Source organism: Empidonax traillii, unplaced genomic scaffold (assembly GCF_003031625.1).
Source record: "Empidonax traillii isolate 1590-97213 ecotype Southwest subspecies unplaced genomic scaffold, ASM303162v1 scaffold31:size1920502, whole genome shotgun sequence".
NCBI classification, from domain to species: Eukaryota; Metazoa; Chordata; class Aves; order Passeriformes; family Tyrannidae; genus Empidonax; species Empidonax traillii.
This window is the reverse complement of record NW_020955224.1, coordinates 1,545,426-1,573,419: the sequence shown is the minus strand read 5'-3', so window position 1 is coordinate 1,573,419 and position 27,994 is coordinate 1,545,426. Positions and strand designations below refer to the sequence as shown.

The 27,994-nt window shown below is 39.3% G+C and overlaps 3 protein-coding genes across 4 annotated transcripts in view; 1 reads left to right on the top strand and 2 right to left on the bottom strand.

Moving 5' to 3' along the window:
* NVL (nuclear VCP-like) overlaps window positions 1–118 on the bottom strand; it is a 38,219-nt gene extending 38,101 nt beyond the window's left edge. The window contains exon 1 of the mRNA XM_027911433.1: window positions 13–118. Within this exon, the coding sequence (XP_027767234.1) occupies window positions 13–93 (81 nt within the window). The 5' untranslated portion in view covers window positions 94–118. The remainder of the gene's footprint in view (window positions 1–12) is intronic.
* On the top strand, window positions 111–26,506 carry CNIH4 (cornichon family AMPA receptor auxiliary protein 4). 2 transcript variants are annotated; one of them, XM_027911435.1, is made up of 5 exons: window positions 111–252; window positions 1,574–1,642; window positions 2,682–2,794; window positions 7,289–7,429; window positions 8,010–9,103. In XM_027911435.1, exons 1-5 carry the CDS (start codon window positions 184–186, stop codon window positions 8,035–8,037), a joined length of 420 nt encoding a protein of 139 aa, XP_027767236.1. In that variant the 5' UTR covers window positions 111–183; the 3' UTR covers window positions 8,038–9,103. The 2 variants fall into 2 exon arrangements, with proteins under 2 accessions (XP_027767236.1, XP_027767237.1); XM_027911436.1 differs by lacking the exon at window positions 8,010–9,103 and adding an exon at window positions 26,243–26,506 and having other exon boundaries at window positions 148–252.
* WDR26 (WD repeat domain 26) overlaps window positions 12,271–27,994 on the bottom strand; it is a 34,884-nt gene continuing 19,160 nt past the window's right edge. The window contains exons 8-14 of the mRNA XM_027911434.1: window positions 25,089–25,229; window positions 23,612–23,731; window positions 22,694–22,839; window positions 22,113–22,191; window positions 21,416–21,545; window positions 18,600–18,785; window positions 12,271–17,053 (exon numbers count right to left, since the gene is read on the bottom strand). Of these exons, the coding sequence (XP_027767235.1) occupies window positions 17,028–17,053; window positions 18,600–18,785; window positions 21,416–21,545; window positions 22,113–22,191; window positions 22,694–22,839; window positions 23,612–23,731; window positions 25,089–25,229 (828 nt within the window). The 3' untranslated portion in view covers window positions 12,271–17,027. The remainder of the gene's footprint in view (window positions 17,054–18,599; window positions 18,786–21,415; window positions 21,546–22,112; window positions 22,192–22,693; window positions 22,840–23,611; window positions 23,732–25,088; window positions 25,230–27,994) is intronic.

Below are 27,994 nucleotides of genomic sequence, written 5' to 3'. Positions count from 1 at the left end.
GGCGGGTGGTACCTGCTTGACGCGCTGCTTGAGCCGCGGGTCGATGGCGCGGCCAGGCCGGCTCCTCATGGCCCCCCGAGCTGGGGACTCCATTTCCCAGCGGGCCCCGCGGCCGGGCCCGCCCAGGCGGGGCGGGTCCTACGGCGGCCGGGAGGGCCCCGGGCTGGCGGGCGCGGCGGCGGGATGGAGTCGGTGGTTTTCATCTTCTCGCTGATCGACTGCTGCGCCCTCATCTTCCTCTCCGTCTACTTCGTATCCTGCTCCTCTGGGGGCGGGCAGGGATGGGGCGCTGGGGCGGGCCGGGGCCAGCGGGCTGAGGGCGGCGGTGCAGGCGGCGGGGGCTGCGCCGGGGCATGGCCGCGGTTCGGGGGCCCGGGGTGCAAGCCCCCCGAAGCGGGGGATCTGCGGAGCCGGGAGCGCCTGGCTGCGGGAAAGCGCCGCGGGATTCGGTGCCCGGAGCACATTGGGCTCCTGCGGCGGGGGGCTGTGGGAGCACAGGGAGCTGTGGGAGCACAGGGACCGGGGCCGCCGCCGGCCCTCGGGAACCGCACGGGCCTAAAAAAGCGCGGCCGCGCAACAGGGTTCGAATTCCGAGGGTGCCTTGCCCTGTCTTAGGCGTGGGTGCCGGGCTGTGTGGCTCCGAGTTCCTCGACAAACAGGATTTCCATCTTCTTTGTTAGACACCCGCCCGCAGCCTTCGCTGCCTGGCGCTGTTGCAACGCAGAGGCACAGATTTGACTTAAATTTCTTTATGTTCCTCCATAAAAGCGAACTGGCTTTTACACCTCTTTCAGTCCTGGTGCTATTTCAGAGTCTACCCGCTTCTAACAGAAAGATGTGCAGTAGCGCTTGGGAAAAAAAAAAAAATCAGCCTAGAAGGATAGATTGACTATTTGTTGAAAAATAAAACGCTTTCACCTTTATTTTTAGGAATAGAAAAAATTCTAATTATTTCCTTGGAGAAAAGGACCATGTCTTTACAGGACATAGCATGATGATGTGCACACGTGCATCCTGAGCCTTTTTTGAGAGGACTTTTCTGTCCAAAATATTCATATTTTAGTTGCTGAAAGTTCATTCAATAATGATGTTACTCTCTTCTTGCCTAATGAAGTATTAATTAATCCAGCGTTGCTGTAAGTGTTAAAAAAAAGTAGATTCACTTCTTGAAACTGCACTATTTAGCTTTATTCCGAGGAGAGTTTAAAAAGTGCATTAATTTTTTGTTACTTTTAAGTTCTGGCTTCAAGGGTTGTATTAATAAATCTGTTACTAAAATTACTGACTTTGCCTCCCTGGCTTGTTGTAAGGGTTGAACTGAACTTTAGCATTTGTGCAACAGTTGCCCTTGGGAAAATATAATAAAATCACTTGGCCTGATGATAAAATGTAGCCAAGCTTTCTGTCTAACATAGGAGTTGAGTTGTAATTAATTGAAATATGTCTTTGCCAGATGAACATGGAACAAGATGTCTGCAGTGAAAGCAAGAGGGTTCTCCCCAGTTTATAGGCTAAAAATAAATCTTTTTGTATTCCCAGTTACCATACAATGTTTCCTTATCTCGGACTTCAGATAATCACACTATCAGATTTGGAATGTGACTACATCAACGCTCGATCGTGCTGCTCCAAGCTCAATAAAGTAAATTGTTCTTCGCTGCATTTAATGTGGTTTGGGGAAACCACATCCTTCATCTCGGCATCGCAAATAACTGGGGTGTAATGTATACCTGGAGAGCCTTGGCTGGCAGTGTTTTGCATACATCCTTTATTTCAACCTGCCCATCTCTCAGGAAATTCAGTCACAAAAGGCTGTTGTTCTCTGTTGTTCTGACCCCTGGTGCTGCAGGATGGGCTGCTGCCTAAACTGGTGGGACTGAGAGTTAATGCTTCACAGAGCTCTTGAGTTCTATGCTTTGGTTCTCCTTGGTGGGCCACACCAAGGGTGTCTACTCATGACTGAATTCTGAGGTCTTCACAGCAACTTTCTCTGATGCTTCTGTGTAATTTCTAACCTGTCTTGAACAGCAGTTTTACTGTGATAAGGAAAAGTACCATTTTAAACAAATCTGCTTAAAACTGTTTGCATTAAATCAGTGTGGCCTTCCCATGCAGGTGTGTTCACTTGGAGTTAAAGGTATTTTTTTGCTAATGTAAGAGAGAAAGGTATAGGCTACTATCAAGCCAAAAATGTGTAATTGCCAGGGGCTGACTCAGTTTAACTATGCCAGTTTTCATATTGATCAACTTTTTTATCTGTTCCAAGCCTGAGGCTGTTTGTACATCCTGTGTCTGTGCAGATTTTAATTATCTATATTCCTAAATCCACTGTTCTCTGCAGTGATTTCAAATGAGCACTGTATACTTTTAAACTCGATTTTTTAAGTGCTCGTGTAATACATTTGTGTTCAAGCAGCTGCTGTGATGCTCTCTGGAAGTGCTTGTAATACTTGGATAAAGCACTTCTGTTATAATATCTTAGGGCTTGATTCCTGGCTTGCTTGCCTGGAATCTGCCTGAAGGTATTAATTTCTCCACACTCTGGATGGAATCACATGCCTCTGCCACAAATGTTTCTAAGTTTTGCATGATTAGAATGAGATGATAACTCCATATAGATCTCTGTTTCAGAAAGGAATTTACATCTGTGTATATAACTCTTTTCTTTTCCCTTTTTACAGTGGGTGGTCCCTGAGGTGATTGGCCATGCTGTTGTAACAGTATTAATGCTTATTTCATTGCACTGGTTCATCTTTCTCCTTAATTTGCCAGTAGCAACATGGAATATATATAGGTAAGTGCACAGGGGGTTGTGTGGTTAATTTTTTTTTTCCCTCACTGTTACTAGTTTAGCTTTAAGTGTAGTACAAGGATAAAGAATATGTCATGATGAGATGCTTCAGTTGTGTTCTTGCGCTGCTACTAGTCTTCATTGATCAAACTAACATAAAACCTCTTCTTGACATTAAAACTATAAGAAACCCAACAGTGTAAAGAATAAGAAACTTCAGGCCTTTCCTTTCATTATCGCCCGTGCCAAGGAATCTTGATTTGTGGGTCATTCCCAAGTCCATAGGAAGTAATAGCATATTAATTGGGACTATGAAGTAGTACTGCAGACAGAGTTGGTAATGTTTTTCATGGTGTGCCTACGTGTGTGATAGTGATATCAGCATAAAAGTGCTGAGGTAAGCAAGGCTGATGGTTGTAAAACCACTGGGCTGGGGTGTTGTCCCCCACACCCTCCTGCATTCACCAGCTTGTCTCTCATTCTCATTTGCACTGGTTTTGTTCCCCCATCCCTCCTCTTCGTATTTGGAAAGGTTTGCAGACTTTTCATCCTAGGACAGCTGTCATTGTTACTGGTCTTTGTCCCCTGGGCAATGGTTTAGTTATCAGTAGGGATTTCCATGTGGCAACATTGGAACTGTGAGTTCAAAAAACATTCTTTTTATCTCGTATCATCTGATGTTTGGAGAACTGACCCTTGCAGGTGTTTAACTAATGAAAACTGGGTGTGAATTTGTGTGAAATTATCTCTAAACACTATACTGTGGGAATAAAAAAGTTTAGGGTACAGGTAGGAAAAGTTGGCTGTAATTATTGTTTGCCTGAACCTGTTAGGGTTAACTATTTGCAGGGGTGGGTTGAGTCACTGGTAAAATTAAACAAGAAGTTTCACAGCTCCCATCAGAACAAAGTTGAGTATCTCTGTACTGATAACCTGGCTGTTCATGGGCAAAATAGCCATGCATTCATCACCCTTGTTTCCTGTGGAATGCCAGCAAAGCCTTCAAAAGTTTCTAAGCTGGAGCAACATAAGACAGTATAACTTTGTGCTTAATAAACAAATGTTGCCTAAATGCACACACACAGGGCATGTTTTTGCTTGTTTTTGTTCAGCCACCCATATATGCAACTGTTACACAAAGTGACCAGTGTTCAATCTGGTATCTGCTGGCAGCTTTGGAGTTTGATGTTTCATTAGGCAAGGCTGTTTGTGCAGAGACAACGGAGAGAGAACGGATTTTCTTTGAAGCTTTGAAGATTTCTTTTACTGGTTACCCTGTTGCTGCTTCATTTTGTGTATTTATGTTAATTTTTAAAGTAGCACCTTGCTTTCCCTTCTAAACCCTGTAAGAGTGAATTTTCAAAGATAAATTATTTCTGTTTCCACACTTCATGCAATAAGCTTTGACTGCTGTTTTGTATTGACAGCTCTCATTTTATATTTGTCATTAATATTCTGTACATCCTAAAATCCAGGATTGTTTCCTCAAGTGTAGATGTGCAGTGTAGGCAATAACTGAATTTGACAATATGATACTTCGCCTGTCCTGCCACAAGAAATCAAAATCTTAAGCCTATATCACTAATCTTGCCTGCCTTCTGTGGATTGAGGAGTTTCACTCACACTAATAGCCTGGATTATCCCATCTATAATGAAGGAATTAGAGATCTGCCAAAGCAGGTGTGTTGTTTAGCCTTACCAGTTCATCAGGAACTGCAGTGATAGGACAAGGAGTAATAGCTTCAAACTAAAAGAGGGGAAATTGAGGTTAGATATAAGGAAGAAATTGTTTTCTGTGAGGGTGGTGAGGCACTGGCACAGGTTGCCCAGAGAAGTTGTGGATGTCCCATCCCTGAAGTGTTCAATGCCAGGTTGGTGGGGCTTTGAGCAGCTTGGTTTAGTGGAAGCTGTCCTTGCCAATGGCAGCAGGGTTGGAACTAAGTGATCATTAAGATCCCTTGAACCAAACCATTTTATGATTATAAAGGAAATCTGAAGATTTGGGATAGAACATACATTTGACCCAGTGTTCAATGATGAGAGGTATGGTAGTCAGACAGTGGTGGATTGTAAAGTAGCTGGAATACCCTGAAGAGAGGAGAAGGTGTCAGTTAAAGTCGGCTCGAGTGGGAACAGATGAAATGTGAACCCATTAGCATGAGCTCCAAACATCTGGCTAGATGTTTCTGCATCTTCTCGGTGTGTTACAGTATTTCTGCACACAAATTCAGAAGAGTTGAAGTTTATTGTCTATTCCAAAATGACTACAGAAATAAAAATAATTGTGTTGAGATTGAAGCAGTCTGTGCTTTGTAGTAAAAGTGATAAAGGTAGGATAATCTCTTCCTGTCATTCACTTCTCATCAAAATCTGCCTAATCTCAATGAGTAAATGGCAGTACTTGCCTAATTTACTAAATGTCTCAAGGATTTCAGTTGGAGGAGAGAGGTTTTGTGTGAAAGGGGCATCAGAAATAAATCCTGGGAAGGATAAATCGGTCAAAAACAGCATCAAGGGAGACTTTGCAACTTGTTTATTGTAGCATCCTACTGGTCCTTCTTGTTCAGCATACTCAGATGATCATTTAATTTGGGGGTTTTTTTGATGAATTTTGTAGTGTCTTGAGTGAGACAGTTTTGTCTTGCATTCTCCTTGCTTTAAAACTCTTAAAGAAGTGTTCAAATTTTTTCTTTCTGCTTTGTTATATAAATCTTGAGAGAATAGGTCCAAATAATATGATTCTTGCCATGTCTTTGAGTAGATAATACTCATCTTAGAACTGAAAAAATAAAATAAAAAAATACTCTTAAAAATGCAGGCAAAATTTTGACCAGAACTTCTACATCCCTTTAAAAATTGTGTAATTTAGAGGGAAGTGTCCTGTTGCTGGGGCAGCAGCTTCCACTGAATGGAAATCCTGAAGGCAGTAGTGTGTGTTTCCATTAAAGCTGACAGTTTTCATGTCTGCTGTAGAAGTTTTTTTTCCTGTTTAGAGTATGACAACTGCCCTGAATTGGGTTTGTCAGCATTAGCATCATTTCCTTAGCTATATAATATAAGCCCTGGGCCTCTAGGAAAAAATACCTCACAGGTTCTGCAATTAAGTTGCAAAATTTGTTACCATTGCTCTCCTAGAGAGCAAAATTAATAGGTGCTGCCTTTGTGGCACTCATATCCTAGACACATAAGAAAATTATGCACTCTATTTTTAGGATAAATTGGTACAGGAAATTTGTGTTCTTCATTTTATTCAAATTAAATGCATTCCATTCCCAGTAAACAGACAGTAATTTCTGTTATAATACTAAAAATAGAACAGTGCTTTAAAACTTCAAATTTGGAAGAGAATTTCAAACTGGAATTTGTTCACATGAACTATTTGTAGTGGGACACAACTGTCTCTGAAACTTGTCAAATATGCTGCAGTGCTTTTCAGTACCTCTGTGTGAAAGACATATACTGTGATCTTAACTTTTTTTTTTCCCCAGTCTTGTACTGCCACTAGAAAATATCTTTGTTTCTTATTCCTTTTCTTCTCCTCCTCTTATAGAAATGAATGTTGTAAGAGGTGGGGAAGTGCCTTTTGGAGTACAAGTGTGGCCACTTGAGTACATAAAGAAAATCAGAGTCTTCTGTTCTGAGACCTTTGTTTTTTGGCTCCATAAGGAATTAAATTCCCATATAGAAAGAGTATTAATCCAGGAAGGTAAAGACTGTGTGACATCTCAATGAAAAGTTCTGCTCCAGCTTGAGCTCAGGTGGAGTGAGAACTTCCCTTGAGAAATGCTTGTGACAAAATGAACGTGGTGCTTGCTGAATTTTCCCAGGACGTAAACATTGGATTTTCCAATTATATTCTTTCTTTCCTTATGTTTCACTTGCTTTCACTCAACTTTTGTTCTTGCGTGGGTTTGGGCAGCAGAACTTCTTCAGTTCTGCCCAGCCTCTCATCCTCTCAGTGTCAGTGCTGAGATACGACAGAATGGCTGTGACAAAGCCACAGATCCTTTGCCTTGTCTTACACCATCTCATTTTGGCAACCAGAGTTTGCGATTATCTTTGTGAGTTTTTTTTCTAAATAAATCACTAATTCTTAGCTAAGTCTTTTCCAGTCCTTTTCATCTAATGCATCTTTACACTGTGGGTGGATGTTTTCTCCATGACAGCAAGTAACCGTGAACAGCGATTAAAATGAACTGGCTATTACCTGGACTCTCTCCCGTTTATACATGGGAAGCCAGGCTGATGCTTTTAGTACTTCTTGTCCTCCTATTCTTGTTTGTGGGTTGTAGTGGCAGAGATACATGCAATATCCTGAAACTGAAATAGAATTAAAAAAGGACTCCCTTACCTTGGATGATGAAAAAAGTCTTTAGATGGAAGTCTCTTCTGGGCAAGCTCTCCCCCTCTCCTTTCCCTGACACTCCCTAATGTTTCAATAACTACATTTTTGGGGTTTGTTGTGTGGTGTTTTTTTCTTTATTCTTAAACTTTCAGGTACATTATGGTGCCAAGTGGAAACATGGGAGTATTTGATCCCACAGAGATCCATAACCGAGGACAACTGAAATCACACATGAAAGAAGCCATGATTAAACTGGGCTTTCATCTGCTCTGTTTCTTCATGTACCTTTACAGGTTAGTTTCAAAAATTGCTCCCAAGGAACAAAGGAATTGTCTGCCAGGTATTTTTATCTCCTCTATTCTTCCAGTGTAATTGCAGGTATTCTTGTCTTTTGCATCCTGCTAAGCCTCAGTAATATATTTTGACACCTCTCTGTGGGCTCATTATATACCTTTAGTCTTTCTGATCAGACACTATTTGGAAACTCAGGCTACTCCGTAATCTCTAAACCACAACAAGTACAATATAAAGAGTTACATGCTTACAGCACCTTACAGTAAGTGGCCTATTTGGAATGGAAATAATCTTGAGGGCCAACTTTATTTTACAAGTTCTGTTTTAAAAAAATAAAGTTGATCTGAGTTACAAACAGATAAGTTCTGTGATGGGGCCACTTACTACAAGATGGGAGAGCTTCTGTTACTCTGCAGCAATATTACTTTTGCAGCTCATGTCCTCATAGGCAAAGCACACAGCAGTTGCCTTAACTTTCTATTTCAGGCTCAAGTGCAGCTCTCTCATGACAGCAATAGCTGTTCCTGCTTGCACATGCTTCAGTAATCCACTGGTATCATGTTTTCTGTTTTGTCACAGTATGATTCTGGCTTTGATAAATGATTGAGAAGTTGAAAAAGAACCATTAGCTGCCAAATTGGGTCATCACTCCAGTGACTGGTTGTGGAGCCTCAGACACCTTCCGAACACACCTAGATCAGTGTCGTCATGCAGAATATTTTTCCTCTTTGAACAAGAAATATTTTTCTGTATTTTTAACATAAAATATTTTCAAAAGACATTGGATTTGTGTAGCAGTTGTTTTTGTTCCTTTACAACCCAAACTGCTGGAGTTGCTGTTTCAGTAAGATGCAATCCTTGCTTACAGAACTGACCTTGTAGGAATTAAATGGTGAGAAGGGAAACTCATTTCAGCAGCATGGGCTGGTATTGATAGGAGTTCCAGAACAAATTTAAATGCAGCTCTGGTGTCTACTTTACTGAAAGGTGTCAGGATGTGCCTCTGGCTGTCAAGCTGTCCTACTCGAGCCCAGTTTGAAGCAGTGCCTGAACACAGATTTCAAAGTGGAACAGTAGCACAGCTTGCATCTTTGTGTCAATGTTTTTTCCAGGTAGAAAATAATGGAATAAAAGTTATGCTTTTCTCCCTTTTCACCCCTCCCTCCAACCACCTTTGTGAATTCTTGTGTTTGGATGGATTAAGATCCCTTTGGTGGAAGTGGCACTTGTGTGTAAGAGTGAAAAACATAAATAAGAAACATGATTAATACTCACTTTTTCCTTTCAACTCCTATCTTGTTATTGAAGTACATCACAGACCTTCACGTACAGTAAATATCATCTTGCTGGTTGGAGCTGGTTACAGAGCAAAAGACTCTTTGCAGTTGCTACTCCCTGAACCTGCGGTTTCCACATCCAGTGAGGTGAACCAAGAGTATGTCTAGCTCAGGGAAATGGTCTGGTAAACCATAACACCATTTATCCCAATTCTGATATGACTCTGCTTCGATGATACCAGCAAACTCAGTTTTTTTTGTGCAGCTCTTGCCTCAGTGATAAGTGTATAAATCTGAGTTTGTACCCTCACTGTCCAATGACTGTCTTTAAATTTTTTTATATGTGCTTGGAAATAAGTCTCTTGAAACAAACACATCAGTTAAAACACTTTAAAAGTACACTTCTGTAATTATGTCCTAAAATTTATGATCTTTTTCTTCTTAAGTGCTTGTTTTTTCAGTGCACAGCTGTAATTAATGGGTTGTTTTCATGGCCAGCAATGAAAAAAAACAACTCTGAGGCTTGATTTCTGTAGATACCTTGTGTTCAGTGTTTGTTATAGGAAAAGTTTGGCTTTAAATTTATGATGGATGGAGTCCAAGTTCAGCTGTTGTAAAGATGAAAACCTGCTGAAAATCATGCTCATTAAAAAATTACTAAGGAAACAGCTACCCCAGCTGTATGCCACTGACTAATTTACACCACAGAAATCAAGCTACAGAAAGTACTGCCTTGTAAAGCTGAAACCCAGACAGGATGGCAGTCTGGGAAAAGGAGAGCAAGTAAAACCTAAACAGTAGAAAGTAACTTTTGTAGAAGTTTATGTGGCGGGCAATTAAATTATTTTATTCATGTGTGAGGAAAACATACTACACACATTTTGGGTGCTATCTGTCAGAAGAAAGGGCAGTGTGGATAAGCTGCTGCAGTCAGGTCCTTGCTGTAGTACTGCCAGTAGATATTTCATTCATGTTTCACACTGAGAGATGTGAGCACTAATCTGTATGTCCATCACTTAAACTAGCAGGTGTACATCTTACTCTAAAGACATGATTTTGAGGTAAGAGCAAGTAGATAGCATGTGTATGCCCTGACCTAGAGGGATGTTAATTGTGGATTCCTCCCCCCTTCTCAAGAGTGAATTATTAACCATGACAGACCAACAAAAAAAATAGAGAAGTTTTCTAAAGGGGGGGGGGTGTCTCAAATATTAAACAATCTCTAGTTTTATATGAATGCAAACTTCCCACCTCAATTTTTTAAAATAAATAAATTCTCTGTTCATTTATATCTACCAACTGATTATAATAGTTGCAAAAACCTTGGTAGCAGGCTTCACAGACTACAATTCTGCTGAGTAATTCCACTGGTATTTCAAAGCCTTCTTTATTGTACAGGGTCCTTTCCTGCCTCAGCAGAGTTCTTCAGTGTCAGCAACAGCAAAAATATATTTGCAATTGCTACAACTGTGGTTCATTAGATAGAAATAGGGATTCTCAGTCATCTCCCTCATGGGAGATCCACAGAGCACAGAAATTTTACGGTAGTAAAAATAAATGAAAAAAAATCCCTCTTTTCTGGGTCTCCCACACAGGATAACAGGGTAATTTAAATCAAATCTTATTACACAGAATTCAAGACAATTAGAAACTTTGGACCAATTTTTAATAAAAATTCATCTATTCCCATAAATGGGTGTGACACCAAACACAGATCCCTTCCTATTCACTCCCCAGACTATATTTCCCTTTGGAACTGAGGTATCCAAGTATAACTTCAAAGACCAATTTTTGCCTCCCAAGTATCATGGTATGATGGGCACTGGAGGTAGCGACAGGAAAACGTGGGCTATATATGTGATCCAGCATGAAGTTATCAGTACATTCACCCCCTTATCTTGGGCAGAAACATTAGAGCCATACAACCTCAGTGGATCCTCTTCAGAGCATTACAGATCTTTTAAAGTGAGGACACAACTGGGATTGCCATCTCTGATGAGTTGACAGCCTAAGCACGAGCAAAATGTGCAGAGAGGTACATCAGGCAGCACAGAAAGCATAAACCAAAGTGTAGGATAAGTACCCTGCCTCAGGCAGAGTTTGGATTTAAGCTAATTATGAAAGGCACATCTACTCTCAGGTTCTTTATGTAATTTCTTTTTGATAATCTGAAGGATTAAAAAAGCCAAAACCAAACAAGAACCCAAACCACAGCAGTAATTTTAAATCTTACAAATACTGAAACGTCACAGGTCTGTAGAATTCATATCCCCCTTTCTCTTGAAGTCATCTGACCCGGTAAAGGCAGACAGGACAGCAGATGAAGCACAGTTTTTGGCTGGGTTTTTTAGTAACTTCCTTCATCTGTGGCATTTATGGCTTAAGAGGGTCTGCAATCCTGCAAATACCAGTACCCAAGAGAAGTGGCACAAAGCAGGACATGGAGTGGAGTAAGGCATGCCCCCTCCTGTTGGCAGCTGCATTTAAGCCCTGATTAAACTGTAATTTCAAAAAGAAATTACATAAAGAACCTGAGAGTAGATGTGCCTTTCATAATTAGCTTAAATCCAAACTCTGCCTGAGGCAGGGTACACATTGCTTAAACTGTAAGGGAGAGAATAAAGTTAATTAAAAGATGCTACTAGAGGGAGTAAAGATCTTTTCTAGTCAATACATAAGGGCAAAGAATCAAAAAACTGAATGCACTTCAGAAAAAGGTTTGAATTTGGAAAAGCTACAGGGCGTGAAAATCGAGGTACAACTTTTTATTTAACAGAAATAAGTTACAGCTGAATGGAAGTGCAGAATAAAGATGAGGTTCTGTTTTCAGGCACAGGGAGGAGGGACAAGAACACAGAGTTAGTTGGAGGGAACAAGGACAAGATGCAAGTGCTTTAAGAGCACCTTCTTAATATGAAGTATCAAAAAAACTCACACAACCCTCCAATCACCCAAAGCAACCTGCATCCAGTATTTAGGCAAGCTCCAGCATTAAGGAATCACAGATGTCATGGAGCCTCAAAGGAGCGGGTGTTCAACAAGGGAGATGAGCACAGACTGGGACACGAGCAAGTGTCCCAGTGAAATGTCCAGTGAAAACACAAGTGTGAGGTGGGTGGGTTAGAGCCAGACATCAGACACTGCCAAGCCTGCACACAGCACGGGCTGACTCATCTTCTGCTCAACGGCCACAGGTTAAATTTTCCTAGTGAGGAAGTGAAATACTAGGAATATGGAAGAAATCTATAATTAATGATCAAGAAGTTAACATCCCAAGTCAGTTATATAAGTGAAGTTAGGGAAACTAAGAACTATTCATTCCAGTTATTTATTTATTGAACTGAAAGAGAATACAAACATTTCTCTTAAGTGCTGTGCACCAACATGAAAAAAGTGTTGTTTTTGGTTTTTTCTTTTTAAAAATCCTAATAAAAACAAATCAGAAGTTAATGTAGTTCCAATTGAACAATTTTTTAAAGATATGTTTAAAATACTACACATTTATAAAATAAAAAAGTTAAAACGGTGTTCTGTAAATAATTAGTAAAACAAGTGAAAATAAATACGAGACCCAAAGTTCTTGTGTTTTTAATGTAATATAGCAAAGAAATTTTAACTACTTAATAATATCCGAGGAGAGTAACAAAAATCCAGAAAGTTTAAGAACGCAATCCTTTGAAACATTTAATATCAGTCCATAGCAAATAGTCATTACATACCAAAAGCTCTAAGTGTTAACTAGTTCCACCACAACTCCATATAAATCTCGACAATTTAGAAATCTTGAGATCAACAATAAAGTTCTTTTCTTGATCTCTACAGCTTGGTTTGTAAGTACACACATGCTTTGAGGATCCATTTTGTCCCATATGTTTTCAAGGAGCCAATAACTTTTTCCATCTGTGCCTAAAAATGTTAAGTTTCAAATCTAGCACATATACCCTAAGAATGAAAAATGTTTTAAGAAAAAAGATGGGGCACGATGAATTTCAAATTTATAAAAATATACTGATATTAACCAAAACCTTCTGGTCAAAGGACACTTCACATACACACGACTTAAAGTATGCAATAAAACATGACAAGTACCTAGAACATTTGGTTTTCTGTCTGTTCATGGAACACATGCACACACACATTCATACCAGATGGGAGGAACACTCTCACAGATGTTTTACTGAATCCAGATTATCTGGATTAATTGACAGAAAACTTGTCTACAGTTTATTTCAACAACTAGAGGCAGCTACTGCAGCAGTAGTTCAACACTGCACACTTCAATTAAGTCCACCCTGTTTAAAAAAAGTGTCATAGTTAATGATTCTTCTTTCTAAACATCATTAAAAGTAGCAGTTTTCAAAATTAAGTATGGCAGTTGAAAACGGACTCAAGCCAATGTGGAAAAGACAGAAGGAGGTCAAAAGGAGGATTAGCCATTTATGGGATGGGTGTTCCTCTTAATAGTCGACTCAAAAAAAAAATAAAAATCAGATACAAGTGTACTTTGTAGCTAAAAATATGGACAAACTATTGAAAGTGCATTTTTCCTCCTCCCCTTTGAGTTATAGTAGTTTGTCTGTTGCTCAGTAAATCCTGCTTTTTACATCCATTCTTCTCTCTCTACCTCCCTCCCCATTTGGGTCTACAACATATCCCCTCACGCTACAGCTAAATGTTTGAGTCCTGCTTTCCTGCTAAGGAAGCCTTTAAAACTGACTTTGGGTGGGAGCATCCCTTAGCAGTGTAGAAGTTCACAACTAGGCACCAACTCCCAACAGCATATGGAGTTTTATTAAACATTACCTGTTTGAAGCCAAGTTGAGAAGTAACTGGCAAGATCTGGGTAGATTCTAGCTTGCGTCTTTGCTCCAATCATAAAGAGAAGTTAACTTTAAAGTTGGAGAACTTTAGAATAAAGACAAAGGGAATTTAAAAACAAAGGTGTCATTTCCCCCACTACCCTCCCCTCCAAAACAAGAACACAGCTACCATTTTCCCTTTTGTGCTCCACTGTGCCTTGAAAATTACTTACCTGAACAGCTAAAGAACATTCAGATAATAAAATGCTTCAGCACTTCTTTTTTTTTTTTTTTTTCCAAGATCTGCCTTGATAATAACCTGGGGCTACTGTGAGTATTTTAAGCCAACAGGTGATCAGAGAAAGGTACAAAATGAGTACACACTTACAGTATTTTCCTCTCTAAAATCATGAGTCTGTTGACTAGAAATACAGTAATTTATTGTGGGTGTATACTTGTTCCAGCCTTAGACTCCAACCTATGAACATTTTTAAGCACATGGAAATAAACACGCTGCAAACGAGCAAACTTATTTGGGTTTTTCCCCCCACCCCACCCCAGTCTCATTTTACAGTCTGCGCACAAAAAGTATTGGTACTTTTCAGTTCACATATTGCGAATATGTGATGTGCTAGAAATAGTTTAGGTTCCTCTTTCATCTCCAGGTTAAAATGGTAGTCATTGCTGTTACACCTATGACAGCAGTTTGCCATGGGACCAAGTAGTGTGGCACAATGCAGATGAGTCTCACCTTCCTCTCCTCTCTGCTCACCACCCGTGAGGCGCGGACAGCGACGCAACACGCTGTGACTGAGACACTCTGGAAGCAGTGCCATCTGCTTGGAGCTTTCCTTTACATGGCACGGCTGCACCACGACACTAAAGGAGAGGGATCAGAACACGTGCCTCTCCCTAACTCTGCTTAATACCTGAAGTGTCCTTTATGGGTGCAAACCAAATCCAGTAGTATTTGGCAGTATTTGGGCAGAAGTACTAGGTTTAAATTTCTAATTGCATTGCAATGGAAACCAGGCACCAGCACACACACTCTCCCACACAGCTCGTGCCAGGTAAGGAGTCTCACTCTGATTAGTTACAACCACCACATTAAAAACACCTCTTGAAATGCATACAAGACTTTAAATCTCCACTTGAGATTTGATCCAGCCTTCACCACCTGCCTAGAGTTCCCACCTTATTCCCATGAGTATGAGGTAAGCAAGTAGTGCCAGACCATTGTATGAGACATTATTAAGAGACATCAAAACCATTACTCTCTTTACTCGCTCTAAACAATGTTTGGTTTTAAAACGCAAGCTCCAGAGTAAGACAATACTAGAATAACTTCCAAAGATCCGCATACTGGCATTGCTTATGAATCATACCACGTTTTGAACATGTAAAACACTGTAAACACATGTAAAACACAATGTAGTTAATTTTTCTTTAAAACCCAAAGGTTTAACTTACTCAAATTCGATCTTGGGAACTTGTCTCCTTCCCTGCAACACCAACATCCCAGGAACAAGCCTGACTAATCCTACACTGTCTGAACTAGGAAGAAAAACAAAGAGCTTCCTCCAGAAGTAATTAATGGAAGGAGGAAATGATTTATAGTCTCAAATTCACATATGTATTCCCAGTACTGTAGAACAGTAATTGCTAATCAAAGCACTCACCTTAACTTTAAGGCTGATGCATTGTAGACTGAAGAACATTAAGTTCTTACCTGGTTTTGGAGGTACTAAAAAACTAAGGTCAGATTTGGGGCTGGTCTCAACCATAGTATCAGAATCTTAACTCACACTTAAGTTTGCACACAAGGCAAGAAAAACACCAACCACCTGATGGCTGGAATCTAAAAAGAAAAAAAAAAATCTAAGCTGCTAACCTTCAGTTTGGTTTTCTGGGAAATACCACATTCCCATTCAAAGTGGCTACACTTCTTTTCCCAGGAATTTCAGGAAACCTTCCCCCATCCTTCTTCCATACATGACTAATAAGAACACTAGATTATTATCTCATTAAAGGATGAAGTCCACACCTCTGTTCACAAGACTGCATGGCGTGCCCTTCCCTCCTCCTCCTTTACTTCACAGCAGTACCAACACTACCTTTCCACCCACGGTGGCAAAAGGGAATCCATTGCCATTCCATAATGAATTTGTGTGTAGTGCAGAAGCACAGAGATGCCAGGCCATCTGTTTACACCAAAAAGAATAAATATTTAAATTATAAATGTTTTTGTTTTATCATGGGATATTAGTGGAACTATTCCTAGATGTGTCAAGTTGTTTACAGCACCAGCTTGCAACAAGGTCTGGGAAAGGCATTTAAATCCACAAACTTAGAAGTATATTCTCAACACAGAAATCTATACACCTTTGTTTATCAAATAAAGAAAAAATTCCATCTTAATACAAGTGTTTAATTATGATTTGTATGTTAATTACTTATACAAAATGTTGACTTTGTGAAGAAAGGACCTTTCAACACATTCTTCCCTTGAAGTGTAGTCTACCTTTTACAACAGCACTGTTGCATATATTTATGTAATTAAAATAAAAAAAATACCCTTTCTTGTTTAAACTTAGTCTGGTGGTGCAGTCTGAACGCCTTTTTTTTTTTCCTAAATAATACAACTTATCTGTTAAGATGGACAGTGAGTCCCTCCTCTAAAACAAGCTTCACTGCCTACATAAAGCTCCTTCCAGCCACTGCTTCTGATTGGGTCTCAAGACACTCCAGAAAAGCATCAGTGATACCGTGTTTCGTGACACTTCTTGCATTGTTTTAATTCCAAATGTATACAAATGAAGTCATTTTAATCCTATAAATAATTTATTTTTAAAAAATTGTGCTGTTAACCCCTTTGCAGGGCAACGAGCTATGTGAAAAGTACAAAACTTTTTGTCAAATGTGATACTGAGAGTGCTTTTGACATAGTTCATTGGTTTATCATCTCAATTTATATATATACTGCGCAACGGGCAAGGCTAGAATCCAGGAACCAAGCTGCAAAGATCTCAAGCTAAGTAAGGCGGAGAGAGACTTGAGAAACAAGAGAAGAAAATACTTTCCTATCCAATGTATACTCTTCAGACTAAAGCACTCTTTCTATCAAGCCTTCTAAACTGTTAAATAAAGTGTTCCAAACAAGCATTTAAACTTCATTACACAGAAGAGCAACAAGAACAGTAGCCTGCCAGACAAAAAGGCAGGAGGGAAAAATATATATACTGAGTTCAATGGTTAGCCTGAATGTAGCACAGTTCTTCACAACCGATGGGGGGGTAATTTCAACACGGTGTCCAACAAAGTTCTAAGGACGTGCTTCATCTCGACTTGTTACTATGAAGCAAGGTGGTAAATGTTTGGCCCCAACCGGGCTTCAGAAATGGTTCTTTTTCATGACGAGCATGTCTGTCCAGCTATCAATCATGTTTGTTTGCACCAAATCCCAAGCCATTTAAAATACGACTAATTAAGTTAAACTGAAGTCGTCTGCTCCAAATTCGCCATCAACTATCCATGCTACTGCATTCCTCTGAGCAAAAAACAAAAACATAAAGAGAAAGAAATCACAGCTTGAAGATCTTAGCAATACTTAACATTTCTATTATAAGGTAATTATAATGTAATTACAGTGTACTTACACAGATTTTACTGAACATGCATTAGGTTAATGGGTCTCATACTGTAGCTAAATTCCATGCTAAAAATTACTTATTTTAGATAAAATTATTCATATCAATCTAGAAATTAATTTAGCATGTTAGGTGTGGGTACTCAAAAAAGCCTCTGTTCCAAAAAGAAGTAACACATTTGCATTTGAGTTCTGGGGGTGTGTTCTAATTACAAAGCTGTCTTGCCATCCATTTAAGATTCCTAAGTTGTTAGGTATTACCCTGTGCACCTACACCTCTTGCAAAAGCATTGCTGTGTCAAATGTGTTTTCTGTTGTTTTGGTAGTTATGGCACTTATTAGTCCATTTTCTGTAGGAACTAAGAAAGAGTGAGCAAGCAGCTAGCTAGAGAAAACCAAACAACAAAACCAACTGGATGGCAGGCTCTGACTCCTTATGGGTACATTCCAGGTGTTACAAACATTAGCCAAGCTGGTCCACCTAGGTCAAGACCAGAAGCCGATGTGTCAGAAAGCACAACTGTGTAGGGAGAGGAGGTAATTTTTCCTCCTAATATCCTTCCAATTTTCAGCCGTTTTTACCGAGGGGACATTCTGAACTAGAGGTGTTTATTTCTCTAATAGCAGTTAATGGATTTCTTTTTGATTACTCTGCCCAGGTTCCTCTTGAACACATTGTATCCACACCCAGTATTCATGTCATCCTGTGGCAATAGGATATACTGTACTTCATTTTAATATCCACTGCAAATACATATTCAACCTTGTAGTAAGAAGCGAGAGATTCATATAAACTGCAGCACAACTCCCCAGCAGTCATCTTGTTAGCAGCCCTGGGGGAGGCAAGAAGGGCTGGGAACACGTGCACAGTTTGGCAGCAAAAAACGGGAGAACTGTCTCTCTCTCTCCCCTGGACACATGTAATTGCTGATGGTTAGTAAAGGTTCCATTTCTTAAGAGTTATTCCTGGGAAAACTTCACACTCTCTCCAGACTTTGGAGATTCCTTTTGTAAGCATTACAATACCATTATTCAACTTGCAGTGTGATTAGAACTTGTTATTTAAACTTTAATAACATTTTACATTATTAAACCTTAAGCATTGGAGGCAAGATTTTTTAAGATGTCTGCATAAATAAGTTAATATAATCCTGAGGTCTTAGTGACACCACAGTTTTCTATGGGGCCATGTCAGAATAATTTTAGAAATACCAGTTGTTTCTTTTTTATTGCACAGCATGGAGAATTTAGATAAAAATCATTCATACACTAAAAAAAACCAAAACAAACAAAACAAACAAAAACAAAACACAAACACAAAAGCAAAACCAAACAAAATCAAAACAAAAACCAAACAAACAAAACCCCACAAAAAACCCACAAACAGAAAAACCACAGCAAACAAAAAACCCAGTAACTTTTTTTTAGTAAACACACAGGTTTTTACCTTCAATATCCTGGTTGTCTATGAAAGGCGCTGGTCCCCATATCCTAACAGTGCCATCGTCGGAGGCGCTGGCCATCATGGATGGAATCTGCGGGTTCCAGCTCACACAGTTGACTGTACGAGTGTGCCCTGTCAGCTCCGCAATCGGCAGCTCGCTGCGCTTGTGCCAGATGTATACTTTGTGATCTACACCAAACCCACATTTAAAGGAGACTGAGAAACACTGTCCTGCACAGAGTGATTGGTGGTATCAAACACCAAACAAAGCACTTCCTCCCAAGCTCTCAGCAACTCGGCTCTCATTAATGTTGCAAAAGCTGTGTCTAAAACCTGTGTCCCAAGTGTGCAATAGAACTAACAATTTTTAATCTAAAAGTGATCAAAAGAACACAGGTCAAGCTGTTCCATTAACAGCTGAAGTCTATTACACTAGGTATTTGAAGAAAAACATTTGACTACAATGCAAGTTAAGAGAATATATGGCTAAAGAGAGAAACCAAGCTACTCTAATTATAGGTACAGAGTCATAATCTTATTCAAAAGGAAGACCTGTAGATTTTTCCCCCCTCAAGTAATTGTATTTACAGAGTAGTGAAGGTATTATAAAGTCATGAGTACTAAGGCCTCCTTATAACCACCTCCTGTTGATGACTGCTAGATAAGATCACAGCTCTATAGTTTACGAAAAACATCTTAATACTTAAAACCTGCAACACTCCAGTGAAAGCACAAACAGAGCAAGTGAGGGAGGGCAAAACTTAATGGCTCAAATTGTGACCTATTACTGTCTTTAACAATTATTCTGTGGTATTTAAAGATATCAATTTGTACTTATTAAAGCAGATGCAATAAACAACCCTAGATGGAAAGTTTTTAATTACTTCTAGCAGCATCCTAGAAATAGAACAGCAAACTGGTTAGACACTCTACTGCAATTTTTAAAGAAGTGTTACTGCTTCACAGCCAACCATGGTTAAGAATAAATTGGGGGTGGGAGTGTCTCCCAGCTGTAGCCTAGCACCCTATAACAAGGCTGTGGGTTTACCTGTCTAGTAATGGCTGTGGGATATTCCAAGCAGAGCTGCACAAACTGAATGAGTAAAAATTGCAAGTATAACACAAAAGCCTGGTATTCAGGTCTAGCATCTCAAATGGAAGTATTTTAACCTCTTTGCAAAGCTTTAATGTAGACGTCATTCTGAAGGCTGTTTGCAAACAAACCAATCTTCCTCTGTTCCTCCTCCCAACCCCCTATAAAACCAACTTGCTCTCTGACCTACCTGCTAGAAAAGCATCACGGAACCATGTGGTAACAACTGTCTTCTGCTGAAGCAGCTCACTGCAGTGTACCACCTTTACATGTACTCCTATTGACACAAATGCTCTGGCTGGGCTTACATTCCACTTAACCATTGCAAGAGACTCCATATCCATGCAACCAACACTCTGCTTACACAGTCAAGTGTAAGGACACACAGATCTCTGCTGTGTGGGAGAATCAAAGCCTAAACACAAACCAGTATTTTGGTTTGGAAAAAACAATTGGCTACATTAAGGCAGTAGTTGATCCCCCTCTTAGACACCTCTATTTTCTTGCTATTGATGCAATGACAAGAAAAAGCCCTACATAACTGACAATATGCTTTTAGAGGTATTACAATGTAATCAATTATTTTAAAAGAGACTATGACAATGTGATCTGTTATTTTTTGTTTGTTTGCTTAGTTTTTAAAACAGACTTTGTCAATAGCCACATTTGCAACAATCAGTACAATGAGGCAAGAGCTTCAAACAGTTCAAGTCTAAGTAGATAAAGTACCATCAGTTTCAACTACTGCTCAGTAGTTTTTAGACAATGAAGATAATAAAGAGTAAATAAATAGGGGAGAAAAGGATGGGTGCACTCCAGTATCTACACCTACACGTAGTTATGGGTAAACAAATCCTGAACTTTTGGGTACTTGGTTCTCAAACCAAGTTCAACCATCAAAAGAGGTTCACACTGGACTGGAAGACTGGAGGTGCTGCCCTTCAGTCATATTCCCCTGGATATGGTCAGAGGGTGAAACTTGGTTTTATTTTAGACATATTTGGTATTTTCCAAAAAAGAATAGTAGCGTTTCCTAACATCTTACAGATACATAGCACTCACAGTGATGGTTGACATATTCCAAGTGTAATTCTTAGTCCTGCATAAGCTTGAATTTTAAGTGACCTACATGGCAGGTGATGGCACTATAGTGACAGAACTGAACCAATTCAAGATATAAACCTTTTACAAATTTTTGCCCTTGCCAAAGACAACTGAATAAAAGCATACCACAAAGCCTTTGATCACCAGGAAACCGTACCAGACTACGTCAATTTGCTTAATTTGAGACTACTGTCTGCAATTAGAATGACTACTGAAATTAAAATAACCTTACCACACCTGTACCCTCAACAGGTAAATGAAGCTGTTATTCCCCAGGAGTATTTTTTGCTCAAACCATAAGTCTAAATATCACACCACGAAAAGAAAAATCCTCAAGCACACCTCACTCACTTTTTAATTAAAGTTGTGCAGATGCTTTTGCTTTAGAGGAGCAACACAAAAGAGTCATTAATGCTTTCTAGTAGTACCATCCTCTCAGAAGATTCCCTCTGCTAGCCCACAATTAGTTCTTGAAGTATGCCTCCATCTCAGCATGCCTCAAATTTATTTCATGAACCAGTTTGCTTGCTTTTTTAATGTTGTTAGCAACTGTCACCTACAAAATTAAGGTACAGGAAGGATAGAGTGTTCCAGTTCTCTACAGAAGGGAGAACGGTGTTACCTTCACTACCACTTGCGATGAAATCTTCATTATGACCTCCAAAACACGAGTGAATTGTGTAAAATCCTTGTGTAACACCTTGATACTTTCTCACTAAAACTCTGTCTTGTAAGTCCCACAAGTGAACTCCCTGGAAATAATAAATATAAGGAATTTCATCAAACATTATTAATGGCATTTTTTTTGAACTATGAGAGAAAAATTAAGCATAAGAGTACACTACTTCAGAGCCAACCTCAGTACTGTTACTAGACAAAGAGAGTAAAGATGTATCAAAACAATAAACTTTCAGCCTTTGGTCCCTTCCAATCTGAAAGCTCCTTTTCTTATCCAAGGTTCCAAAAGCAGAACCGGATAAATGAAATCCAATTCTCATGCCCCTAGACATGTTGACCTGACACAATTCTTGCTGTACCTGGCTTTTTGATGCAAAAGCCAGTTAAATAACATTTAGTAGTACATATTTCACAATATGAAACTCTTGAGCATAAATCAGTCAAAAAAAAAAAATTCAGTCTCAAGAATGAGATTGGCTTCTTTTCAGAAAATTCCATGCTCTAACTGTGAATATTAAAGCCTTAATATTACATGATATACAGCTGTTTAATATCAAATATCCCAACTCACACAGAAGTATTTAGGAACAGGCAGCATTTGCAAGATTTATTTGCATTTCTATTCAACATCACCAACTCACCTGAGTTGCTACATTTAACAAAGCTAAACGGCCATTTTTTGAAATAGTAAATGACATAATTGGGTGATCTTCTTGTACTCTGAAATGATAAGACACGAGTGTCAAGGTAACCAGATAACGATGCAACACCGAAGTAAAAGGCATGTCCTGTATTTGAAATATTATCAGGAAAAGACAATTCTGAATTTGAAATTAGGTATGTCTCTACACATCAGTATAAGCCAGGCCTGCAATAGCTTGCTTATACTTATGGTAACTCCCAAGACCAAAAGAGACTTCAGACATCAACTCCAACTCCTAAATTCAAGGCAGGATCCTCTAAAATATGCCAGGAATTGAGAGGACTACAACTCTTGATGATAGAAATGTCAAAACATCCACTCTAGTGCTTAGGAATTTACTTCTAATACTTGATCTAATGCTGCTTCCTGGAACTTACTCACTAGTTCTTGTCTCACACTATTCTTGTCTTCTTTTAATACTGAGAGCATTTTAATAATGCTGCCTCCCAAATCCTTCCTCAATCTTCTTCTGACACTAAGAAGCAGGAATTCAAAACCAAAGAAAGAGGTAGTAGTTACATGTTCCTGTCTGTGAGATCCTCAAAGTTATAACCCCGAATTCGCTGGTGTGTGTCCGACGCTAGAACAGTTTTCCCATCACTCAAGCACCAAAGGCATTGTACTCTCACCCCTTCCCAGGAGTCAAGGAGATTACCATCTAAATCCTGATCAAAAGAAGAAAAAAAAGACACAAACAAGCAAAAAAAAAAAAAACCAAACCATTAGTGTCAGATCTCTGAGGAGTTGTGACACGTATCTTTTTCACCTTCTGTTCAGACAATTGCTACAGAAAGCAATCTTACCCTTTAAAAGGGAGGACTTGGTTGTCATAACTGAGGGCTTTTGTAGGAATCTCCCTGCAGAGCTGAGAATCCCTTTTGTCACTTATTTTCTCGTGCATGACATGTGCCATCTACACCAAGTCACTCAGCTGACCTTCGCAGCGAGTGAGGTTTACATACTGCACTATTATTCTGGGCACCAACTCAGGTGACAAATAATCAAGAACAGGGTGAGACGGTGGACCACCATCCAAAATCAACACTACTCAGATAACGAGGGTTTCAAACTTCTGTTTACACGAGCAAAGGCAGCATGCAAAAACTAAGAAAGATGTAGTCAAAATTCTATGGAATAAACAACATTTGTGGACAAGGGCACTACTTTTTATTAGTGTATTTTCTGGAGGAGTTAAGAAAAAATTCCGACACCACAAATCCTCCTTTAGGCAGACCAAAGATGCTCAAACCCTTCGAACTGCTACACACAGAAGTGCTGCTGAAATACTTGCATTAACGTATTGCTTCTTTCAATTACAAAGGATCGGAAGCTTTAGTGTACACACACATGAAAAACCTGAAAAAAACACGAACCTCAGATTTCACCAAAATTTAATTTCTTGCTTTGTCTTCAATGGGACAGAGGCAGAGAACTTACACACTGGTAGAACTGTCCACGCTGACCTCCCGTTACAAAACGCTTCCCATCGGGATTCCAGGCCACGCTTGTTAAACTGTCTTCATGAGACTGGCTCATCTTTGTCCTCAGCTCCCCAGTCTGTAAAATAAAAGCAACAAGGCCTTACACCAGAACCCTTTCCCAAAAAGGCACTGATAACTTTATCTGACACGTGTAGTGTTTGGGTAGTGCATGTATTTCAACATGTTTATTAAAAAGCAATACTAATCTATGAATACTGCAGTAAGAAGGCAGTATTACTTTAGCATCTCCAGTGATTGTGGACTTTATTTGGGACAATTTCTTTTGTCCCTCAAATCAACAGAGACAGATTAGCCGGTGTGTCAGACAACTGAAATATTATGAGTAAAGTGTGGAATGAAAAGAAATTACAAGAACAAGTCAAGAGCAAGAGAAGCACTGTCAAATGAAATAAACAAACAAACATTGAAAACAAGAAGAGAGAAGGAGACTATAGGAGGAAAAGACAGATGACAAAATACATTTTGGTAAGAAGCTAACAGTGTCACAGTATTTAGAATGTTTTCCTCCCTGAGCTGAAGCTCTCCAGGCCAAAATTCAGCTTTCATCCCCAGTGTATAATGCTACCGTTTCACAAGACAGAACACCAATGAGTGGCTTACCATTGTCAGAACAGTAAGGGCTTCTCTCTGTTCCCCTGTGCCAGCTCTAGTGCTTTTCACTGAGCCAATTTAGTCAATTAAACAGAAGAAAAGTGTTCCAAGGGTGAAAAAAGGGAACATTTTTGTTTTAGGAAACTAAATTAGTTCAGAGTCCAAGACAGCACAAGGAAGACTATACAGCTCACAACTGAGGCAAGAGAAGCTTTTATATCAACTCAAGTGCCCATAAAATTCAACAGCAGAAAGTGATTTCCAAATTCATGAAGGAAATGGCAAAATGCCCTAGTGTCTGACTGAAAGATGAAGTTCTGAAATCATAAATTTAAGCCTCTGTGGATCTTTCACTAACATCACTGGGAGGGTTTCAGAGAGTAAAATAGCTTCTATCTTACTTTTGCTACTTGTTAAAATCATCAGTGAGCTTCCCTTCAATGATATTTCTGCCCTCTGCTTCTCTTGATTAATTTGCTGTCCCTCTCTTCAGAACCTCTTTAAGGTTCTATGCATTTACACCATCCCTTCTCAGAAAAGATCCATAACTAGATGCACCAGAACTGCTGCACGATCCCAGGCACTTAGACTTGAATTCTAATTTCAGTTCTGTACAAACTGAGCACAGAATTTGTAGGCTGCCATAATTATTTTTTCAAATTCAAAGGGAGACAGGGAGAGCAGCATCTCTTCTTTATAGTCAACATCTTCACAAAAGTTTGTAGCAGTTACTTCTTCCACACCTAAAGTATTCACATACTGAAACAAAAGCAGCAGGCTGACCACAACGTTTTTATTTTTCACTCTTAGTCACCACTTACTTGTACATTCCAGAGCCAAAGCTCAGAACAATCATCTGGGCCACAGGCAACAAGGTAGTTGTCATCTGGACTCCAAGCAATGTAAGAGACCCCATATGCATGACCTTCTAATGTCTTAAGTAGTTTTAGCTGGTGAGTATCCTGGAACAAGAGAGATACTATTGAGACGATGCAAATGAACTCCTACTAAATTTCACATATCCAGTGTGTCCAAGTACAGTACAGCAAGTTTACTCTAAGCAGCTTGTCACCTGCGAGACATGAACATGCTCCCACTGGAAGAGCAACTGCCAGTTTACAGAGTAGGCCAGGAAATGAAAGCTTTTAAGTGCAAAACAAGAACACTTGTTAGTAATTTTTGTTCTAATCTTCTGTGATTCTAAATGCAAGACTCACAAAATACCACTGTGCACAAAGTTTTGCATTACATTTCACTTGCTTTAGTACACAAGATTTCTGTAGTGTCAAGTCTTTTTACATCTACTGGAATATGAAAGTAATATTATCTATATTTTACAGAATTAAGTTACTTGCTTAAAAGGCACGGTGGAAGCCTGGTACAGTTAAACCGAGAACCAAAACCTTCTGTAGGCTGACAAGGAAAACCTTGAAGTGCCAATATTTTTAGAAACTTGAGCGTATCTTGTGTGTGCTGCTCAAGGAAGAAGTTTTACAGAAAGATATTTTTAAAAACTTCCTTGAGAGGTGTTCCTAAAGTGTTGCCTACAGCAAGCTGTTTTCTGCCAGATTTAGTGAATGAAGCATACTTGGCACATGCAGCATCTTGTATCATCTTTATATTACAACTGTTTTACTGCTGCCTTGTCAGAGGAACTTGACTTTCAACAAGCTTATAAAAATAAATAGTACAGTGAGATACTGTGAAACAACCACACACTGGCTTCCTAAATATAGAAACACGCTTCAATACAGTATTAGCACTGACTCCTGACAACAACATGCATGTACAGAAAGTAGAACAGAGCTTGTTAAACTGCTGACAATTTTTGTGAAGCCTCTTGGAAAAGGGAAATCAAACTGTTCTCCCTCTTCCCTGTTTTTTCCCTGCATGGCAGATGCTTATATCTCCAAATTTTTTTCAAAAAGATCTAACTTGATTTCTCTAATTGTTCCTTCTCTTTCTTTTGTTTCAGTATTAATCAACAGAGCACCTCTTGATTCTAAAGAGAAAGAATAGAGGAAGAGTGACCTGAAGGACTGTTTTGTGGGATCTTTTGCAAGGAATTTGGTGACTCTCAGCCAGCCTCTGCAGCTTTGAGGGTTCTGCTGACTAGAAAAAGCAAATTCCTCAAAAGAAAGTAAGCTAAGAATAATCTTCAAAGTACACAGAAAGAGGGGCAAATGAGTGGACCTCCTCAAGACCCCTTTTCCATTCTAATCATTACTCCTGGACTGCATTAGACACAGCTGTGTCTGTAGCTAAAACGATCTGCAAGGAAACTGAATCATATCTGACATCATCTCACATCCTGGAGCCTGCCTGCCACTAATGTATTTCTTCTTAGAACAGAATTAAAGTAGCCAGTCCCTTCAGCATACTCGAAACTCATTAGGAGCAAGACACACGAGATATTCCTCTTCTAATGACAGAACTCTGTGGCTGTTACTATCTTCCATACTGCTCTCATACATCTCTCTAAATACAGCCAAACTGCTATGCCATGTTTTGCTCTAAAACAGCAGTCAATGGAATTTCAGGCAAACTTGCCCAAATGTAGTCAATCTGCTTCCCACCCACCACCTCAAGAAATCTCAGAAGTTCTATCCCTTACATCATCCAAATTTTTGTGATGTGTAAGAAACAACTATTCAGGCATCAATTTAAGTCAGCAGTTAAGCTCCCTGGCTGAAAAGCCAAAAACCTGTCAACAGTTTTCAGAAAGTGCAGGAGATTTTTGTAAGGAGCAAGTTAAAGGAGAACTCTGAGAAAGAGAGATGCAGACTAGGCAAGGTGATGCACCAAGTATGGTTATCCTGTTTGCTCTTAAGATTCTGCCACACTGCGTAAGAGTCAAATGATGCATCAACACACAAACCAAGTTCACTCAAGACGTTATTTAATGCTGTTGAGTCTGAGTAAGAACTCTGAAATTAACAAATGAAAATGGAAATTGAGCCATGGGTTAAGATACTTTAGACATGTAGGTGTGTCTTAGAAAAGAAATAAGAAATTCATGGGATGAAATGAAGAAGACACACTGAAGCAGTGTCATTACACTTCAAGAAGGGTGATGAAAAAAAAGGGAGAAATGAAGGATTCTCATACACATGACATGTGTGGAAAAACAAATACTGTTCATTTAAAACAGTCTTCTCCCATCACTCACCCAGACAGTGTCGAATAGATGTTTTCATGTAGTTTATATATGCAGATTAGAATAAATCTAAATACCTAAAGCCTTGAAAACCTGATTAGACTTACAGTTCAAAAAACATTCTCAACTGCTACAGGAAATGTGAGACAAGTGCTCTGGCAACATGAAAATGAATTATTTGAGTTATATGGCCTAGTGTTATTTAGACATCACCTACTTGAAAGGGTTTCAGTTTCTTTAAAATAGAATTCAAAAAAAGAAGAAAACCCGATAAAATGCTATAAAGCTGCTTTCCCACTAGCTATTTAAAAGATTTGTTTCTTTAGCAACCGTGTTCAAACAGGTTAGCCTAAAAACACTCACAAAATATTTGTTTGCTTTTATTAACCAGATATCAGCTAATGATTCACTGTAAGATATGCTAAGCAAGATGTTTGGTATATCAATATAAAAGGAAGATGGGTGTCTACAACCAAGTGATAAGTTAACAGCAAAAAAACACTTGATCCTTAATTTACTTAGAATTACTGTTTGTTAAAACAAAACCAATAACAAAATACTGATATTTCC

What these genes read in the sequence shown, in the direction of transcription:
- CNIH4 (XM_027911435.1), top strand. Translation starts at nt 184, where the DNA reads ATGGAGTCGGTGGTTTTCATCTTCTCGCTGATCGACTGCTGCGCCCTC. An exon ending in TCTTCCTCTCCGTCTACTTC is followed by an intron (nt 253 to 1,573) that starts GTATCCTGCTCC and finishes CTCGGACTTCAG; the next exon opens with ATAATCACACTATCAGATTT. An exon ending in TTCTTCATGTACCTTTACAG is followed by an intron (nt 7,430 to 8,009) that starts GTTAGTTTCAAA and finishes GTTTTGTCACAG; the next exon opens with TATGATTCTGGCTTTGATAA.